At 43.2% G+C, this 21750-nt stretch overlaps 1 protein-coding gene across 2 annotated transcripts in view; it reads right to left on the reverse strand.

Annotated features, from left to right (window-relative positions):
• Positions 1-21750, reverse strand: part of KIZ (kizuna centrosomal protein) — a 211252-nt gene that overhangs the window by 37962 nt on the left and 151540 nt on the right. For both annotated transcript variants that reach the window (XM_068232433.1, XM_068232434.1), the window contains exon 12: positions 21470-21563. In XM_068232433.1, coding sequence (XP_068088534.1) covers positions 21470-21563 — 94 coding nt within the window. The remainder of the gene's footprint in view (positions 1-21469; positions 21564-21750) is intronic.

The following is a 21750-nucleotide window of genomic DNA, read 5'->3' on the forward strand; positions in this document are numbered from 1 at the left end:
AAGTCTCCATAGACTTTCAATGCACGGCAGTGGGGTGCGATGAAAACACCGCACCGCCTCGGTGTCACCCGCAGGGATCAAGAGTCAATCCCTTGAGTGACAGCTCAGGTCTGAGTGCAATAAAGATCTTTTGGTAGTCCACAGGCTAGTGATGTGTTCTGTTGCTATGGGAGGGGGATAGTAACACCTGACCACTATCTTCTCCTCCTCCACAACATAAAGCTGCACTGCTTGACCATCCTGAAATATGCATATTTATGAGCATACTTGGCCATAGATGCCTCCTCTGATGTCTGTGGGCATTTTATGATCTACTGTTATGTTCTGTACAACATTTACACTTTTCCTTCTCCTCCTCCTTTAAACTGTTCTTATTGTATTATAGCTACATCTGCTCTGAAGTGTTGTACAAATAAGCACAGATGACAAATCAAACACAGAAACAAAAGGCTAGAGTGCAGTGATGCAATCTACTACACTGTATAGTGCAAGCTAGAGAGGCATGCATTCATATAGCCAAGCTTTATTACTGCCCGTCTTAACAAAGACAAAAAAGATGTAGTATTAGAAATGCAAAATTAGCCATACACATATCAATAGCAGCCCAATCTGGAAAGGAATTGATTGTAAAGCAGCAACCACCAGTCCCATTCTGACTTCTGAATTGTTCTAGCCATTGCCTCCACTGGCAATGAACTCCTACTCTGAACTCCTACTCACTCAGTGTAGGACACCCATTAAATGCCCATTTTTCATACTTTGGGAATCACTTCCTAGCTTCCCTACACCCAGGCTTCTTTTTATGTAATTTCTCTTTCCCACACTCAGAACAGGTACTGTTAATTCTAAACATTTCTTGCGCTTTGCCCCAGACTTTTGATTCCTTCTCACACTTTGAACAGACTATCATGTTTCTGACACGTTCCCACACTCAGAACAATACTCATACACTACACTTAAAGAGACTCTGTAACAAATTGTTTATCTTTATTTCTTCTATGCTATAAGTTCCTATGCCTTTTCTAATGTGGTCTGGCTTACTGCAGCTTTTCCTAATTGCACAGTAGCTGTGTTATCTCTGTTATATGATCTAATCTTCTCTCTATAGTCGGCACAGTCAGGCTGAGGCAGTCAGACTGGAATGTGCAGGGCTGCTTGTGATTAGCTAGAAGCTGTACACACCCCCTGCAGGCTCTGTGTGACTAACACACTCTGCTTAGCTGAGCCTATTAGAAGCTGGTTAGTTTGTTTGTAAACACTGCCTAAAACTGGCAATTACAAGCCAGGTTTGCAGCAGAGAATGGCAGAAACAGCACAGAGGGGACCAGGAGCACATAATGAATAGAATGGTATGCTTTTTATTGTAAGAATTTCAGAGTACAGATTCTCTTTAAGGTAACTTTGGTGAAACTGACACATTACCTGGTAAAGATTAGGTTAACCTTTTGAATTAGTTAACATCTTTAAATTGAAATTATTCAAAATGATGAAATTATGCAAAATTAAGCCTAATTGCAAAATTACAGATCCTGATTACAGGTACAAATGAAATGAATTACGTTTTTTTTTCCAAAAATTCACATTATGGTTTCACCATGTCATTGCAAATTATGATGCAAAATTACGATTATGCAAAATTTGTGCTTATCATTAATTGCCGTACTAATTGCTAGCAATAAATTTGAAATTACTTTAAAATTGCCAGATTTTTCTTTAGAAAAGGCTGTAAATATCACTACAAACGCGATTTTTAATGGGCCTCAGTCCTCAGACCAATTTTTGGGAAGAACTAATTAACTCATCTATATGTTTCTGTAACGTGAAAGAAAACTGGAGCGTCAGAAGGAAAAACTTACGCAAACTTCTACAATATGCAAACTCCATGCGGATAGATTTGAACCTAGAAACATAGCACTGCAAGGTGAGAGTGCTATATCTAATACTATTCCACCGTGCTAAAGCCCCATCTACACGATCCGATTCTTTGTGCGATTCGATTACGATTCTAATTACGATCCGATTAAATCCGACAAGTCCGATTGGGATTCGATTTGATTCAACTCGATTTGCCATTGTTTTGCAATGGCAAATCGAATCCCGATCGAACATGTCGGATTTAATCGGATCGTAAATAGAATCATTATCGAATCGCACAAAGAATCGTATCGTGTAGATTGGGCTTTAGAATGTTCTTTAACACCAAAAAATTAAGCATATAAAATACATTTTATATGCTTCAGGATTTACTTTAAATATGAAACATGGGCTGTCTCTAAATTAAAATGACAAGATTTTTCTCCTACGTTGGATAATTTTTGTAAATATATGATGTAATATAAAAAATTATTATTTTACAAGCGTTCATATTCCTTTGAGAATGGTAAATTGTGTATGACATTTAATTTTTAATGTAAGCCTAATACTATAATCAGACAATAGTGTTTCCTAAGAACAATTTCTAAGTTGAATTATGCTCCATAAAATGTTAAGTGTCTGTGATACTTCCACCACTACTTATAAAAAGGAATTCCAGTTGGTGGTGTATTAGGTCTTTATGAAACGAGATGGCAACCAAAACATTTTCTACCATAAATAGCTGACTTTGTGTCCCGGATTTTATATATGTCCCTAATTATAGTTTCCATTGAGTAATGCTGGATTTTGTTTTGATCTTGTCCATCCATGAGACCCATTGACTCTGGTAAGCGGATTCTCTCTAATAGTGTAGTCGTTTTATGACTGCGCATGATTTATGGGGATCAGCAAAAAAAAGAAAAAAAAATACTTGAAATAAAGAACCCTCTATAGACAATGTTTGAGGCTACTACTGAGGAATCATTGCCAGAGATAAATGTATCACTGTATTCAATAGAAGATTGCTGTGGCTACAGATCAAAATTTCATGTGTCTTGTTGAGTGTCTATGACTTGTGCATTGTGCTACGGCTTTCTCAATTCATCTAGAAAGTCCATTAATTAAGTGGCAGTCATCAGTAATAATTAGTGTAGTGTTCTAGGTCTGTGGGCATTGCCATAATCACACTCAGAGCATTTATTTGTAAGTGCAAGATATTTTTATCTTTAAGGTGATAGTGAAAAAAAAGGAAACAATTCAAACAATACAATTAAATTATACATTTAAAGTAAAACAATTTTGAAAATGGTTAATGTTCTCCTGAAGACAAACGGTATATAGAAATATAGATGGCAGTTTAATCAATTAATTGAGTAAATAAAACTAATTGTAATTTTGTACAGATAATGTAGAACATGGAAGGTTTTTTGTGTGGTTTTTTTTTCTTCACCTTTTAGCGGAGTTATATTTAATTATAGTTGGTTTCTAAAATTTATAATTTTCTTCTCAATGGTTCTTGAGAAAAAAAAGCCTTTATGAGAGCAGAACTAAGTAATAATATAAAACAGAGTGGATGAAAAATAAAAAGAATGCAAAACAGGCTAAAATGTAGTGTAATAGACAGATTATGTTTACTTCTGATATATCTTGGGTAATCATGCAATTTGCAGAATTGCATTTATTTGATACTTTGTACTCTACATTTTTCAATGAAATCCATAATCATATCGTGGATAAGCTGAAAATTCTCCAAGCATAAAAATCTCCACTGATCACGGAAGTGAAAACTATACCACTAAGTAGAATTGAGCAACTGCCAATTTATTGTCTGAGAGAAATGTTAACATGAGATGTTGGCTAATCAACTATTAGCGAGACGCTTCCATTTGCTAGCACAACTTCCACTTCCTGTGTTAGAGGACATTTGCACTTATGCCTAATGCTAATATAGATTCTGTTGGAAAAACTTTAAAGCTTCGTACACACGCTAAATGAAACTTGGCAGAGATGTCTGATAATGACCCCCTCTACTGAGAAACTTGACTGTGGCAGCCTCTGACCCCTTTCAAACGGTCGGTGTGACCTGGCAGGTTGCTTCAGCCAAAAGCATTACTCTCCCCACTTACCTTGCTCCCGCATGACTTCACAGACAGATGCTCCCCCCATATGGCAAAATAACATGTTGCTAGTCTACAGACTAGTGACACATCTCTCTGCCTCAACCCTGCATTGTTGCCTGAGGGTTTGGGCATCAATCCCCTCTGGGCTACATTCTTTGCATGTGTGTATGGGCCTTAAAGGAGTTATCAGCCGAAATGAAAAAAATGAGCTTTACTCACCGGGGGCTTTTTCCAGCCCCTTGCTGCCGACTGTCCCACGCCGACCACTCCGCCGCCGTCCTGGGCTCCCCACACGGTGCAGAGGCCGACTGCGGGTTCGGCATTACTGCGCCTGCGCGAACCGCCGCTGTCAATCATCGGCACGTGGTCCGTGGCGCACTGCGCAGAACTACTGCGCAGTGCGCCGTGGCGATGATTGGAAGCAGCGGTTCACGCAGGCGCAGTAAGGCCGCTGCACCGTGCGGGGGGGCCGGGACGGCGGCAGAGAGCGGAGAGGTCGGCATGGGACAATCGGCAGCAAGGGGCTGGAGAAAGCCCCAGGTGAGTATAGCTCTTTTTTTTTTTATTTCGGCTAATAACTCCTTTAAGCCAAAGAAAATACATAAAATAAAACAACACAAAAAAGTAAGGTGCCAAGTACAAAATGAGTACAAACAAAACAGTGTAGAAAAACACAAGGAGTGGGCAGACTAGTTAAATTACATTTGATAGGAAAAAAAAAAAAAAAAGCAATACTGCACAGAACATTTAGATAAAGGTTAACAAGCCCTATGTTAATCTATTGCTCTCAGTGTTTATACAGAGACTCACAGGTTTTAAGAGTTTAGTATAAAGTGGAATTATTAAAGTGAACCAGAGACGAAGCACCCAAATGAATTTTACTATATATATATATCAGTGGGAACATTAGAGAAAACACCTGCCCTGTTTCATCCCTCGCTGCTCAGCCTGCTTGTTACCAGCCCTGATAAAATCCCTGACCCTGACTGAGCATTCAGTCTGGTATTACAGAGTTCCAATTTAAATAAGCTTTCCTTAGGGGAAAGGTCTGTAATTAAAGTCTCAAACTCAGTCCTTAATCCAGAAGTGGTGCAGCTAACTCTATTTGGCATTTCTGGAACCTTCAGTGCTAAAGCTGGGTTCTAAATTGTAGTTACTGATGCTGTGATACTATGCGAGTTGGATGATATGCACTTTTTTGACTGCAATGGTAAAGGTGCTGGTTGGTAACAATTATTTCCTGGCACTTCCGCCTTTTTAATTTTTCTCAGGATCCCAAATGATTTTAGAAGGAAAACTATAGAAGGGTCAGATGCACAGAAGCGTTAAGGCTCCTTACGAACTATGCTGAATACCATTCAAGTGTGCCTCACTTCCACTGTAAACACCCACATCGTCTTCTTAATGCACTGCACATCTAGACTTGCTCATGCTCGTTTACAGCTTAAACCAAGGCACTTTTGTTGTTGAATGGGCAATGGACCCATGAAACAGGTTGTCTTAATATTGTGTTGAATAAAAATTCTGTTTCCAGCCATAATGGTCTTTGTGTCATCTGGCGAGGTAAGCTCTACCTCTCCTTGATGATTAACTGCTTCTGGACTGCGCTGATTAAAATCTAAACCTTTTGGCACCTGCTATCCCTGCCGCACTGCTCTCTTGCGACTGCAGCCCTCTTGCTCTGCCGTCGGTATGATGGCAGATCTCCCTCAGCCAGTCAGGAGTCGATTTCATGGACTCCGGACCCCTATCTCATAGGCTCATATTGATGACAGAGTCAGGAGCCAATGAAATTGGCTCCTGACCAGCTAAGGGAGCTCTGCCTTCATAGCGACTGCAGGGCTAGGGGTCTGCGATGATGAGAGAGTCGATTTAATTTGCTCCTGACCTGTGAGCCTATCTCATAGGCTTACATTGATGACAGGGTCCAGAGCCGATGAAATCGGCTCCTGACCGTCTCAGGGAGCTCTCCCTTCATAGCGACAGCAAAATGAGGGGTCTGCGATGATGGAAGAGTTGTGTGATCGGCCGTAGCAGTGGGTTTGTACGAAGTGACGTCAGTAAACCCAATTCTTTTATAACCCCGCAATCGCTGAAACTGCTGGTACAGAAACTGCTGGGCCAGAAACTGCTGGTACAGAAGCCGGTAATATACATGTTATACATCAGGCACCTCCACCCCAATGTTTATTCTTAAACCTACATAGTAGGAGTAGATTTTTTAGTTTATACTCCTAATAAACTTCAAAGATCCCTAGGAGAGCAACCCATCAGATCCTGTTCCTTTATAGATATCTGGACAAAAGAGTAGGGACGATTAATTTCCTGCAGGCTTATACAGTGGTAGCAAGTCTTTGCAACTCACCTTTATTGGTATATTCTTACCACCATCTATCATTATCTCCACCATACTTAATGATACTACACCATCAGGCTCCTGGTCTCTCTTTTAACTTTAGGTGACCTTGGGTTGTGGTCACCACAAGAATCACCTTCTCCTCATCCTTCTACAGACAGGGCCGGCGCTACCATAGAGGCAAAGGGGGCAACTGCTCCAGGGCCCCGACCCCTGCTGAGGCCCCGCAGTGCCGGCCCTGGCTGCCTGCCCCCCCCACTCGCACTGCTCACTGGGGCCTTGAAAGTATATTAGTAGCAATAATCACCTCAGTCCCGGTGTGTGAGCGGACGGACAGCGGCTGCACTTTGAGGCATGCTGTCACACTCTATGATCCGGTTTGTGTAAACACATGACGCGTCGGGTCATAGAGTGAGAGAGAGACAGCCTGCCTCAAAGTGCAGCCGCTGCCAGCCAGCTCACACGTCGCGACTGAGGCAATTATCGCTACTAATATACTTTCAGGGCCCAAGGGAGCAGAGGGGTAATGGCGCGGGGGGGGGGGGGTGGGGGGGTGGGGGGCTGCGCAGGGGTGCCCCAACCCTGCAGTTTGCCGCAGGGCCCCTTAAACTGGCCCTGCCTACAGAAAACAGAGGAGGTGGAGGAATTCAAGCAATATGCTGCCCATCTCAGCTTCTCCATGCTTTATTTGTGGGGCATGATGGATTCGGGGGGGGAGTCTGGACAACTTTCTCTAGTCAAATCAATAAGCAGGTGCATACAAGAGGGTAAGCGCTAATGCATTTCATACCCACAACAGGTGCTAAATCGTGGCATATACAGGTCCTTCTCAAACAATTAGCATATTGTGATAAAGTTCATTCTTTTCTGTAATGTACTGATAAACATTAGACTTTCATATATTTTAGATTCAAATACACACAACTGAAGTAGTTCAAGCCTTTTATTGTTGTAATATTGATGATTTTGGCATACAGCTCATGAAAACCCAAAATTCTCAAAAAATTAGCATATTTCATCCGACCAATAAAAGAAAAGTGTTTTTAAAACAAAAAAAGTCAACCTTCAAATAATTATGTTCAGTTATGCACTCAATACTTGGTCGGGAATCCTTTTGCAGAAATGACTGCTTCAGTGCGGCGTGGCATGGAGGCAATCAGCCTGTGGCACTGCTCAGGTGTTATGGAGGACAAGGATGCTTCGATAGCGGCCTTAAGCTCATCCAGAGTGTTGGGTCTTGTGTCTCTCAACTTTCTCTTCACAATATCCCACAGATTCTCTATGGGGTTCAGGTCAGGAGAGTTGGCAGGCCAATTGAGCACAGTAATACCATGGTCAGTAAACCATTTACCAGTGGTTTTGGCACTGCGAGCAGGTGCCAGGTCATGCTGAAAAATGAAATCTTCATCTCCATAAAGCTTTTCAGCAGATGGAAGCATGAAGTGCTCCAAAATCTCTGCATTGACCCTGCCCTTGATAAAACACAGTGGACCAACACCAGCAGCTGACATGGCACCCCAGACCATCACTGACTGTGGGTACTTGACACTGGACTTCAGGCATTTTGGCATTTCCCTCTCCCCAGTCTTCCTCCAGACTCTGGCACCTTGATTTCCGAATGACATGCAAAAGTTGCTTTCATCCCAAAAAAGTACCGTATTTTTCGGACTATAAGACGCACTTTTTCTCCCCCAAAAGTGGGGAAAAAAAGTTGCTGCGTCTTATAGTCCGAATGTAACATGTTATAGTCCTACCTCCCCTGGTGCTGGTTTCCGTCAGTTGTACATGGAGTAGCAGGCGGCAGCAGCGCGATCCAGAGTGTTAAGTGGCTTAGCAGCAGCCACTGTAATTATGCAAATTGCTGGTCCTTTGATCTATATCTTCTTAGCGGGCCCCGCAGCAGCGCGATCCATAATGTTTCTATGCGGCATAGGAGAAGCCGCTGATATCCCCAATGCTGGTCCTTTAATCTTACATTTTTTATATGTCACGCAGCAGCGCGATCTGTAATGGTTGTATGCGGCCGTTTCCCCAATGCTGGTGCTTTGATCTCGCCCAGCATCAGTGCAATCCCGGTGTATTCAGCCGCTATAGCGCAGGGTCCTCAGAGGCTTCCGTACTACATTGTTTATGTGTGTCACCCCATGACCCAGTGCACGTGCGCCGCAGGTCATGAGAGGGCGCAAGTCGACAAGGCAGTACGGAAGCCTCTGAGGACCCTGCCGCTATAGCGGCTGAATATACCGGGATTGCACTGATGCTGGGCGAGATCAAAGCACCAGCATTGGGGAAACGGCCGCATACAACCATTACAGATCGCGCTGCTGCGGGACAGACCGGCATTGGGGATATCGGCGGCTTCTCCTATGCCGCATAGAAACATTTCGGATCGCGATGCTGCGGGGCCGCTAAGAAGATTATGATCAAAGGACCAGCAGTGGGGATATCAGCAGCTTTAACTATGCCACATTGTGGAACATGCTCCTGCGGGGCAAGAAGGGGAGATTAAGATCAAAGGACCAGTAATCTGCATATTTACAGCGGCTGCTGCTAAGCCACTTTGAAACATTGTGGATCACATGGTGCTGCTGCTGCCACCCCACTGTGCATCTCATTAAGATCAATTGTACAGCATGGACACCCAGGCTGGTGAGATATCATTTAATGTAATGTTATTGGTTAGTTAGTGCAGCTGGGGAAAAGGGGGAGGAGGTTGTGTAGTGTAGTGTAGTGCAGTGTAGCTGGGAGGGGGAGGAGGAGGGAGCAGGGGTTTGTGTAGTGCAGTGTAGCTGGGGTGGGGGGCAGCAGGGGCACTGAAGTGTAGTTTAGTTTGTGGGGGCAGCACTGGTTAGTGTAGCTAGGCAGTATAACAGACAAAAACATCTAGGGGGGAAGGGGAAGGAAAGGTCCATAAGACACTCCTGGACCATGGATGCACCCAGGTTTAGTATGTATTTTTTTCCTGGTTTTTCCCTGGTTTTTGTCCTCTAAACCTAGGTGCGTCTTATGGTCCGGAGCGTCTTATAGTCCGAAAAATACGGTACTTTGGACCACTGAGCAATAGTCCAGTGCTGCTTTTCTGTAGCCCAGGTCAGGTGCTTTTGCCGCTGTTTCTGGTTCAAAAGTGGCTTGACCTTGGGAATGCGGCACCTGTAGCCCATTTCCTGCATACGCCTGTACACGGTGGCTCTGGATGTTTCTACTCCAGACTTAGGCTACTGCTTCCGCAGCTCCCCCAAGGTCTGGAATCGGTCCTTCTCCACAATCTTCCTCAGGGTCCGGTCACCTCTTCTCGTTGTGCAGCGTTTTCTGCCACACTTTTTCCTTCCCACAGACTTCCCACTGAGGTGCCTTGATACAGCACTCTGGGAACCATGATAGATGGTGGTAGTTCAGAAATTTCTGTGTCTTACCCTTGAGGGTGTCAATGATGGCCTTCTGGACGGCAGTCAGGTCGGCAGTCTTACCCATGATTGCGGTTTTGAGTAATGAACCAGGCTGGGAGTTTTTAAAAGCCTCAGGAATTTTTTGCAGGTGTTTAGTGTTAATTAGTTGATTCAGATGATTAGGTTAATAGCTCGTTTAGAGAACCTTTTCATGATATGCTAATTTTTTGAGATAGGAATTTTGGGTTTTCATGAGCTGTATGCCAAAATCATCAATATTAAAACAATAAAAGGCTTGAACTACTTCAGTTGTGTGTAATGAATCTAAAATATATGAAAGTCTAATGTTTATCAGTACATTACAGAAAATAATGAACAATATGCTAATTTTTTGAGAAGGACTTGTAATTCATGTTCAAGCACCTTTTATTGTTTTTGCATATAATCTGTTTTGAAAGGTCCCCTGAATCTCTTTTTGGAAGATCACACAGTGCACACTCCTAGCCAGAGATGGGAACTGCATTGACCTTTCACTACTGATTAAATCTTCATATACACTACATTACATAACCCATAATTATACGTAGTAGTACGACTGCTTCATTGTCACCACGAATAGGACTCTTCCAAGGCATACAGTATGCTGAAGAATGTGCGGTTAGGCTTGATCTGCATTTCGTGGCTCTAAGCGATTTCCTCAGAGGCCCATTTGTAAATTACTATTTGTAAATTATAGCTTACACATGACCCACCATGAACTACGATTCCAAGGAGGGAAAACAATATAAAGTACAATCTTTAAAGGTTTAAAAAAACAGGAGCAGCTAGAAGCTATATACCCTGGATATCAATTTAAATCCACTTAAAAGTTAAATGTAAGCGCTCTGTGGGTGTTTAAGTGTGTACTACCACCAAAAAAAGGCCATGTGTACTAATCTGCTTAGTGACAACACACCACAGGACATAACAAGCAATCAGCGGCATAACAATAGCCCCTATGTTTATCCTGATGGTAGGGGGCCGAGAGCCCGGCGGACCGTTCAGAAACAGCCCCATCAGTCCGTCGACAGTGCATACACATGCGCTGCTGTCTGGATCAACAGGGGTATGTGGGGGACGGGCTGGAGTTGTACTTTGTACTGGTTGAACTCGATGGACGTATGTCTTTTTTCAACCAAAATAACTATGTAACTATGTAACTGTCGCCTGAAAGTCCGCCCAGCGGTAGGGTCTGACGGACCCGTTGTTGGCGGCCGTAGTGCGTGTGTACGCACCTTTAGGGGTCCACTCCTGTTCCCCCTTGTTGTGTATACAGTAGTAAAGTGTAGCGAGCACAGTTATATTTATCTAGTCCACACAGCATCTTGTCTCACTCTGGCATCTGCATGCTGTATGCAGATATTTTCCAGCTCCCAATGCACGTCACACCATCAGCCTCAGGAGGGCAGCATAGAGTGCACATTTGCCAGGAGGAAGAGGAGACCAGATGCAGTGTGGACTAAGTAAACATAACAGCGCTCCCTGTGCTCAACGAGAGAGGAGGAGCGGAATAGATGGCCACTATAGGGGTTTTTAGTGAGAAGGGATTTTCCAGCCATGACAAGCAATGTGTGTGTGTGGAGGGGAGGAGTTTGGTATTGTTTGGGGAGGTGCAGGGGGGCCCACCGTGATTATTTTGCTTGGGGGTCCGGGGTGCTGTTGTTGTGCACCTGTGAGTAGTGCATTAGCTTAAAGGACCACCAAAAGCTCATGTTACCATAGCTAATCATACCTAAATGCAGACTTTAGTAATGTGCGGTGACCACACTAGTACTGCAACTTAACTGTAGTCTAGTGCATAAAGCCCTAAAAAGAAATCTTTTACCAAAAATGTTTCTGTTTTGCAGTTCTCACTTATGGTAACCTCACTTGTCTCCATATGCCCAACTCATATTGCCCAAGATTTCTTCAGATCTACATTATGCCTAGAAGCTAAGCCCCTTTACCTTTTTGCTCTGGGAAAGGTAGTCTGTGGTCACATGACCACAGTTTCAGTGGCTTAAGATCCAGCTTGCATTAGGGAGCATTGGACGCCTCCATCTTTCCCAGTTTCTAAAAAATCCAAGTTCCCTGGCTTTAAGTCTGCCATCTACTGAGAACACTTTCTGAGTTACTACCCTGGTGCAAGTATACAATCAGGTGTTCAGCCTCCTCTTTTTTTCTATGGGAGTGATTCGAAAACCATTAGATGTGGAGGTCGGCATAACCACTAATGTTCACTTATAGCTGAATTATTGCAAGTTTCCTTCTGTTTTAAAAAGGCAAATTTCACCAAGCATTGCTTATTAGTAGGAGGGCTTTTCGGTCTCTTTCATCCCCCTATACACTCCTAGTGGTTTGGGTCACCCCGAGCTGCTTGGTTACTCTGTTGTATATCAGCCAAATCAATCCCTGCCATGTACTGATGAGGGCCAAAAGCCTGAAACAGGCTGTCTATATGTGGGGGTTCTGGATGCTAGCCTGGCTTACAGAGGCGAAAAGAGAAATTGCATATTCAGTAGTGGAGCATTGTGGGTAACCACTAATCACTTATAGTTGAATTATTGCAAGTTTCCCTTTGTTTTAAGAAGGCAAATTACACTGAGCATTGCTGTTTAGTAGGGGGGCTTTTCGGTCTCTTTTACCCCCCTATACACTCCTAGTGGTTTGGGTCACCCCGAGCTGATTGGTTACTTTGTCACAACCACAAAAAACTCAAAACATTTTTTTTGGGTGGGGGCAGAATGGGGTCTATGATGGTAATTTCTATAGCTCCCCATTTCGAAATTAAGTGTATTTAAAAAAAATTATTTAAAAGGTTTTGTTCTTTTTTATGCATGATCCTCAGTAACGAAAACAAAACAAAAAGTCTGCTTTGATTTTTTGATTTCAGCTTTAAGTTAAAATTGCACTAAGAGAAATACTTTTAACACAGCCGATCTCGCTGTATCTTTTTTTCTACTAGTAATGTACACAAGAGAGGGATTTAATTCAAGAAATGAACAAAGCTGTGAACAGGGGAGCTGATAAATTGGACGTTTAGAAGAAAACGTTGCAGGTCTGTTTAGGAATAAGGCACAAAATATGCCGAGAGTGAAGCTCGTTTTACATTCTGTCAATATTAACAAGAAGGAGTATGCCACTTTGTTTCTTCAAGACTTTCGCTGCATTATGTCAGCTCCCTGCCTGACAACTGCCATTGTCTGCTCTCTAAGTAGCCCTATGGAGAGCAGCTGTACACGCTAATTTGAGGTTCACTGCGATGTCAATGGAGTCTTAAAATGAGAAGACAACAGCTGCACAACAATACCTGGGCTTCCTGGAAACGCCGAGCAGAAGCATTCAAGTCAAGCAACGATTTTTACATTAGTTAGAGAGGAGGTGACCAAGGTCACAGCCAAATATCGAAGAACAAGTAAAATTGGTAAAAACACATTGGGGAAGATCTGCAAAACAAGAATTGGTGACGTCTCTAGTGAAAACGCGGCTTATGCCTCCTTACTAAGGAATTTGCAAAAGGCTGCTCTCTGTATTTATGGCTTTGGGCCTGCAGACCTGAAGTGGCTGTAAGAGAGTCTTGGTTACACTTGTGGGTAGACCAGACAGTTAAAACAAACTTCTCTTCCCACCACTTGATGCATCATCCGTGTGCTAAATACAAGGAAGGTTCCACACCAATCCTGGCCACTGCTAGTTCAAGGAGGTTATTTATTTTCAACACATCCGTACAAACATTCACCTCGGGTATCCTTTAAGGGACATCCGAGGTGAAAATAAACTGATTAGAAAAACAATTGTATCTATCCTTCTTTTAAAAATGACTTTTTAGATATCCCACCGTCTTATTTTATATTTAAATCTAGTTTTTAAGTTTTTACTGTTTCATTGTCTCTGCTCAATGACACTTTCATTGAAGAATGCTTAAGCTCAAATCTATGAATTATTGACCCTTTTTATCTCTTTTCTGCTTTCAGAAACCATTTACTGACAGGGAAGTGTTTTATGGCTGTAATTATTTATCAGTGAGGGTTATGCTATAGTCTGACCCAGTCCAACCCGGACAGAAACTGTCACTTGCATACCTGATGTTTAACTCTTTCAGGCAGAGAAAGTAAAAAAGGAACACAACATAGTTATTTGTGTGCTGGGCACTGCACATACACATATCTATCTCAGCATGTCACATGTCGCCTCGGTTGTCCTTTAAGAAGTAATGTTGGGCATGATACATTTAGCCACAGATATTCATCTGAGAATCAAAGGGGGATTATTGATTTCATTTTGAAGTCTACAGTAGGGCAAGTGTATATGACTTTAATATCAACAGCAGGGTTTAAAGTGGACCTGAACTATTGCACAGGACAAAAGGAAAATATAGAGAAATGCACCCTGTATGTATTTAGAGAGTTTAGCCTGTCTAATTCCCCCTCATCTGTGACTAATCACAACTGTAATTTGATGTCTCAGTTGTGTCAGCTGGCTGCCTCAGCAGAGCATCTAATTTGCAAACACAGGATGCTAGCCCTAGGTCTGCTTCCATGAAAGCAGGAAGTGGACACACTGCAATTTATTGCAGGATTTGTATCAGCTGTAAAAAAAAGAAATGTTTTTCTTTGAAGGTTATTATGCTGTTGCTTATTTAGAACAGAGAGGAAGTTCTGAGTTCAGGTCCACTTTAAATGGAGCTTGTATGGTCTCCACAAGGCTGGCACTGCTTCCCTTTGAGCACTTCAATTGTCTCACACAACCCAGAAACCTGGAAAGGTATGTGTGTGTCTCTCTCTTCCTCTCTTTCCAAAAAATACATAATATAAATTGGCTCTGGATTGTGGATTGCGAGTTCCACTGAGGGACACTTAAAGGACCACTATCGTGAAAAATTGTAAAAGTTAAAATATGTGTTTAGCTATAAAATGTACATTTGTTCTAGCATAAAATGCACTATACATTTTATTTTTCCTATGTAGCTGTCACTTACAGTAAAGTCTGATGGATCTGACTAATTCATGGCCACACACCATACCATTTTTCTGTAACATTTTAAAAATATGACCAATGTACCACACACCTATGTTCGATTTTTCCCCAATCATGAATAAAATAATTGATAACTCGGAAAAAAATTGATTGGATCTGTACAAAGTGATTGAATTGACAATCTACCACACACCATTCCATTTTAAAAATTGATCAGAAAAATCCAACACTCCTAACCTTGTTTTATCGAATAAAAACAGGAAGTTCGATGAGATTTATCAAACTAATGAAAAAAAAAAGCTTTAGTTTTTCTTGGGACAACGGACTGTATTTTTCGAATTGGTGTAAAATTTGATCTTTTAATTGTATGGCGCGTGGCCACCTTATTAACCACCCTGGCGTTCTGATTAAATCGCCAGGGTGGCTGCGGGAGGGTTTTTTTTAAATAAAAAAAAAACTATTTCATGCAGCCAACTGAAAGTTGGCCGCATGAAAGCCCACTAGAGGGCGCTCCGGAGGCGATCTTCCGATCGCCTCCGGCGCCCAGAATAAACAAGGAAGGCCGCAATGAGCGGCCTTCCTTGTTTTGCTTATATCGTCGCCATAGCGACGAGCGGAGTGACGTCATCGACGTCAGCCGACGTCCTGACGTCAGCCGCCTCCGATCCAGCCCTTAGCGCTGGCCGGAACTTTTTGTTCCGGCTGCGCAGGGCTCAGGCGGCTAGGGGGGCCCTCTTTCGCCGCTGCTCGCGGCGAATCGCCGCAGAGCGGCGGCGATCAGGCAGCACACGCGGCTGGCAAAGTGCCGGCTGCGTGTGCTGCACTTTATTTGGTGGAAATCGGCCCAGCAGGGCCTGAGCGGCAGCCTCCGGCGGTGATGGACGAGCTGAGCTCGTCCAGACCGCTCAGGAGGTTAAGGATTCTCATTATTTTCTTTATTTTTAAAAGCACTTGCTGTACGGCAGTTGCCCAGTTTAACTGCCAAAATGTGCAAATGAGTAGGGAGGCCGGACGGCATCTTTGCATAGATCCTTTCCAGGGAATGCTTTTGTAAGGCGTAACATTGGTAACACATAATTCATAGTGCATTTTACTCTGGGAGAAATGTACTACTTACATGAATGTGTTTGCATGTATTTTAATGTTACAATCTTTTTGCATTAGTGGTCCTTAAAGCAGACCTGAACTCAGAACTTCCTCTCTGCTCTAAAAGATACACAACACCATAATACCCTTTAACTATCTGCGGACTGCCGCAGTATAAATCTACGGCGGGCAGGGGGCGCTGCGGTTCGGACCTGACGTAAGCACTACGTCCCATTGACCGCGCGCCCCCGCCACTGTTGCCGCTCGATCTCCGCTGCAATGTGCTGCCCTGCCGCCTCTATGACGGCAGAGCACTGTGAGCCGGGCAGGAGCCGTTCCCATTGGCTTACATGGAGTGACAGGGTCAGGAGCCAATGAAAGCGGCTCCTGACCGGCGCACAGCGCTCTGCCGTCATAGCAACGGCAGAGAGAGCAGCCTTCGGTGGGGACAGAGCGGCGTGACCGTCGGATTTTAGTGGCGATTCGTCGGGAAGCGGCGGTTTACTGGACCAGCACCCTCTGGTCCTTAAGGGGGCAGAGAGTGCTGGTCCCGAAGTGGTTAAAGACAAACATTTCTTTGTTACAGTTGATACAAATCCTGCAATACATCTGCAGTGTTTCTACTTCCTGACTCATGGAAGCAGACATATTGTTAACATCCTGTGCTTTCAAATGAGCTCATCTGCCATCTCATGTGACACAGGGGAGAGATCAAATTACAATTTGTGTTTAGGCACAAATGAGGAGGAATAAGACAGGCTAAGCTCTCTAAATACATACAAGGTGCATTTCTCTAGGTTTTCCTTTTGTCCTGTGCAAGAGTGCAGGTCCACTTTAATGATGTAAATTATTCAATACAATATAAACGAATAGGTGTTAATAACAGTACACTGTAATTTTTACTAATCATCAGTTGCATCAGTTTGTCTTCAATTTGCCATTAGTTAGTATAAATGAATTAAACTCAATGCAAACGTATGTCCAGTGACTTTATACGCTGGCCCTATTATTTGCCTACATCTATGCAGCAGAGATTGTGAATGTCCTCCAGTTTTTGATGTATTCGAACAGGAAACCAACGCAGTCTAATTTGAAAGCAGAATTTAACGTTAAAGTGAATATCAGTCTGCATGGGGTGATCAGAGTGTAAAAGTACTCTCATATACTTCCATCAGGAGGAAGTATATGAGAGCTGGAACACAACTTGGAGGGCAACCCACAGAGGTGGCAACAAGGGAGAGTTAACTCCCTTAGCTGCAGTGCGCATGCATTAAGGTTCAAGTTCAGATTGGTTGAATTCAGAACAAGGTTACAAATTTGAATTTGCTGACTGTACCAACACTAGTAATAAGCATTTGAAGTTTCCAGTAGAAAAATGCTATCATCAGTCTTTTTCCAGCCAGATAAAAACAATTTGCCTTCTATTTACTTTTCAGCAAACACAAGCTGTTGACAAGCTTATTTGTATAGATAACAACAAAAACAAGTGCTGCATTTGAAAACAAAAAGGTACTTCAGACAATGTCTCAGTAGGGCTTGTACTACATGTACCTATGTTTATCTTATCATGTCATGTCACTTCAGTTATGCTTTAAAGGAGGTTGTAACATCACAAAATAAAAAATGGCCTAAAAATAGTTAGTGCCCCAAATATACAGTGGTGTGAAAAACTATTTGCCCCCTTCCTGATTTCTTATTCTTTTGCATGTTTGTCACACTTAAATGTTTCTGCTCATTAAAAACCGTTAACTATTAGTCAAAGGTAACATAATTGAACACAAAATGCAGTTTTAAAGGGACTCCGAGCTCACGAAAAAAAGAAAAGTTGTACTCACCAGGGGCTTTCTCCAGCCCAGTGCTGGTCGGGAGGTCCCACGCCGGCGTCCTGGCTCCTCTCCTTCTCCCCGCTCCGGTATAGCTGACAGGCCGCAGCCCGGGCGACACTCGGTGGAGTGTCGGGCTGCAGCTTCCGCGTATGACGCGGATTACGTCACACGCCGGCCGCCTCGCGTCATCACGGCGGCCGGCGTGAAAGTACTGCGCATGCGCGATTAAAGCGCGCATGCGCAGTACTTTCACGCCAGCCGCCGTGATGACGCGAGGCGGCCGGCGTGTGACGTAATCCGCGTCATACGCGGAAGCTGCAGCCCGACACTCCACCGAGTGTCGCCCGGGCTGCGGCCTGTCAGCTATACCGGAGCGGGGAGAAGGAGAGGAGCCAGGACGCCGGCGTGGGACCTCCCGACCAGCACTGGGCTGGAGAAAGCCCCTGGTGAGTACAACTTTTCTTTTTTTCGTGAGCTCGGAGTCCCTTTAAATGATGTTTTTTATTATTTAGTGAGAAAAAAACCTCAAAACCTACATGGCTCTGTGTGAAAAAGAAATTGCCCCCTGAACCTAATAACTGGTTGGGCCACCCTTAGCAGCAATAACTGCAATCAAGCATTTGCGATAACTTGCAACAAGTCTTTTACAGTGCTCTGAAGGAATTTTGGCCCACTCATCTTTGCAAAATTGTTGTAATTCAGCTTTATTTGAAGGTTTTCTAGCATGAACCGCCTTTTTAAGGTCATGCCACAACATCTCAATAGGATTCAGGTCAGAACTTTGACTAGGCCTCTCCAAAGTCTTCATTTTGTTTTTCTTCAGCCATTCAGAGGTGAATTTGCTGGTGTGTTTTGGGTCATTGTCCTGCTGCAGCACCCAAGATTGCCTCAGCTTGAGTTGACGAACAGATAGCCGGACATTCTCCTTCAGGATTTTTTGGTAGACAGTAGAATTCATGGTTCCATCTATCACAGCATGCCTTCCAGGTCCTGAAGCAGCAAAACAACCCCAGACCATCACACTACCCCCACCATATTTTACTGTTGGTATGATGTTCTTCTGCTGAAATGCTGTGTTACTTCTACGCCAGATGTAACGGGACACGCACCTTCCAAAAAGTTCAACTTTTGTCTCGTCGGTCCACAAGGTATTTTCCCAAAAGTCTTGGCAATCATTGAGATGTTTTTTTAGCAAAATTGAGACGAGCCTTCATGTTCTTTTTGCTTAAAAGTGGTTTGCGCCTTGGATATCTTCCATGCAGGCCGTTTTTGCCCAGTCTCTTTCTTGCGGTGGAGTCGTGAACACTGACCTTAATTGAAGCAAGTGAGGCCTGCAGTTCTTTAGATGTTGTCCTGGGGTCTTTTGTGGCCTCTCGGATGAGTTTTCTCTGCGCTCTTGGGGTAATTTTGGTCGGCCGGCCATTCCTGGGAAGGTTCATCACTGTTCCATGTGTTTGCCATTTGTGGATAATGGCTCTCACTGTGGTTCGCTGGAGTCCCAAAGCTTTAGAAATGGCTTTATAACCTTTACCACACTGATAGATTTCAATTAAGGTGGCCACTAACTGTCCAATTTCTAGCAAAAAATCGTTCGAGCGATCAGAAATTCTGATCGGATGAAAAATCGTTCAATACACCATCAACTAACCAATCTTTGCTTCCTATCTATGACGACCACCAAGAAAATCCAAATTTTCGTTCGACGAAAATTCATTCGGGCGACATTTTTTTCACTCGTTCATAATCGATTGTGTCCACCAATGGAGATTATTTACAACCAATCCGATCAGAATTTCTGATCGCTCGAATGATTTTTCGCTAGAAATTGGAACGTTAGTGGCCAGCTTTACAGTACTTTTGTTCTCATTTGTTCCTGAATTTCATTGGATCTTGGCATGATGTCTAGCTTTTGAGGTGCTTTTGGTCTACTTCTCTGTGTCAGATAGCTCCTATTTAAGTGATTTCTTGATCGAAACAGGTGTGGCAGTAATCAGGCCTGGGGGTGACTACAGAAATTGAACTCAGGTGTAATAAACCACCTTTAAGTTATTTTTTAACAAGGGGGGGGGCAATCACTTTTTCACACAGGGCCATGTAGATTTGGAGTTTTTTTTCTCACTAAATAATAAAAACCATCATTTAAAACTGCATTTTGTGTTCAATTAGGTTATCTTTGACTAATAGTTAACGGTTTTTGATGAGCAGAATCATTTAAGTGTGACAAACATGCAAAAGAATAAGAAGTCAGGAAGGGGGCAAATAGTTTTTCACACCACTGTATATGTAAACTCCTTTCCTTTTTTTTCAAAAATATTGTAGGTCCCTATATGTCCCCTATTTTTTTTTCTACCGGGTTTGTGTGCCTTTGCTGAACTGCGCAGTGCGGACAAGATCGTGGGAAGTTTTTTTGTTTGTTTGTTTTTAGCTACAGTAACAAGCTTATCTCAAATTGCAAATAACAGAAACTTCCCATTTCAGGTAAGATAAGGACACTATGATCAGAAGGTCATTGAATCTCTCCTCCCTTTGAAGAGTTTACAGTACACAGTGATGTAAACCTATTATCTAGGTGATGTTTGCTGTAGGAGGGACAGTAATCTGTAGAATAAGCAGTAAATTAACACTGAGCTGCCCTTTATTAATTAACAAATTAATAAAGGGCAGAAGTGATGTCATTTTTAGCATCACAGAGAAACCATAACAAGGGAAACCAGCAGAAATATTTTCTTTTTTCACATTTATCACATTTCTCTTAAATCTGACAGTAAACATTAAGACCAACAGGATAGGTAAGCTAAATAAATGTTTTTATTGTATGACTTAACTTCTTTTTTTTTCAGCTAATATTATTATTATTATTATTTATTGTATTTATAAAGCGCCAACATATTACACAGCGCTGCACAATAGATAAATGGGTTAACATACAGGTAGAACATACAGAAACTCACAACAAAACAAGATCATGCAAATGATTTGATACATAGGTCAAGATTTTCATTCCAATTCTAGGGTACTTCATTAAAGGGAAGGTTCAGGGACTGTCTAAAAAAAATAAAAATCCGCATCCACTTACCTGGGGCTTCCTCCAGCCCGTGGCAGGCAGGAGGTGCCCTCGGCGCCGCTCCGCAGGCTGCCGGTGGTCTCCGGTGGCCGACCCGACCTGGCCAGGCCGGCGGCCAGGTCGGGCTCCTTCCGCGTTCCAAAATGCGCCTCACGGCGGCGCGCTGACGTCATCGGACGTCCTCCGGGCTTTACTGCGCAGGCTCAGTAGTTCTGAGCCTGCGCAGTAAAGCCCGGAGGACGTCCGATGACGTCAGCGCGCCGCCGTGAGGCGCATTTTGGAACGCGGAAAGAGTCCGACCTGGCCGCTGGCCTGGCCAGGTCGGGTCGGCCACCGGAGACCACCGGCAGCCTGCGGAGCGGCGCCGAGGGCACCTCCTGCCTGCCACGGGCTGGAGGAAGCCAGAGGTAAGTGGATGCGGATTTTTATTTTTTTTAGACAGTCCCTGAACCTTCCCTTTAAGTCCTGAAAAACTTTCATTTGCAGCCTAATACCAGACACCCTTATATATGTCCAGCTCCTCTATTGTGCTGATGGACACTGCAACTCACACAGGGCAAAACCATTAAAGTTTTTAATTCATCTGGCAAGGGTAGCTTTCCATTTCTTGGTATTGGAAATAAGTACAGAATACAGCGACAAAAAAGTAACCAAATTAATAAAGAATATGCAAGTTTTCCATGATACTGACCACTGAAGCACCCTTCTTCCATCACAAAGGAAATGGATTTTCCAACATTACATTAAGTTATTATTTAATGAAAAATTGTTTGTGCCCTTACCTGTGCTCAGGGCTGGATTCGCTGGAGGAAATGGTGGTTTCAGAGATTGGTTTGGCAGTTTTTCTTGTAGAACTGATGTTAGCAGGACTTAACCCTGTGTAACAAAAATAGCATATGCTTATAAGCATCTCAACACCCATCCACGAACCAAGTTAAACCAATTAGCTCCCAAAGACATTATCAGTCATATGCTGGAAACACACCAGAAGTTTTTTCAACAGATAGATGGTTTTATAGATAATTTCTGATATGTCCGATCTTATTTTCATTTTTCTGATTGA

Source organism: Hyperolius riggenbachi, chromosome 4, assembly GCF_040937935.1.
Source record: "Hyperolius riggenbachi isolate aHypRig1 chromosome 4, aHypRig1.pri, whole genome shotgun sequence".
In the NCBI taxonomy this organism is placed as follows: domain Eukaryota; kingdom Metazoa; phylum Chordata; class Amphibia; order Anura; family Hyperoliidae; genus Hyperolius; species Hyperolius riggenbachi.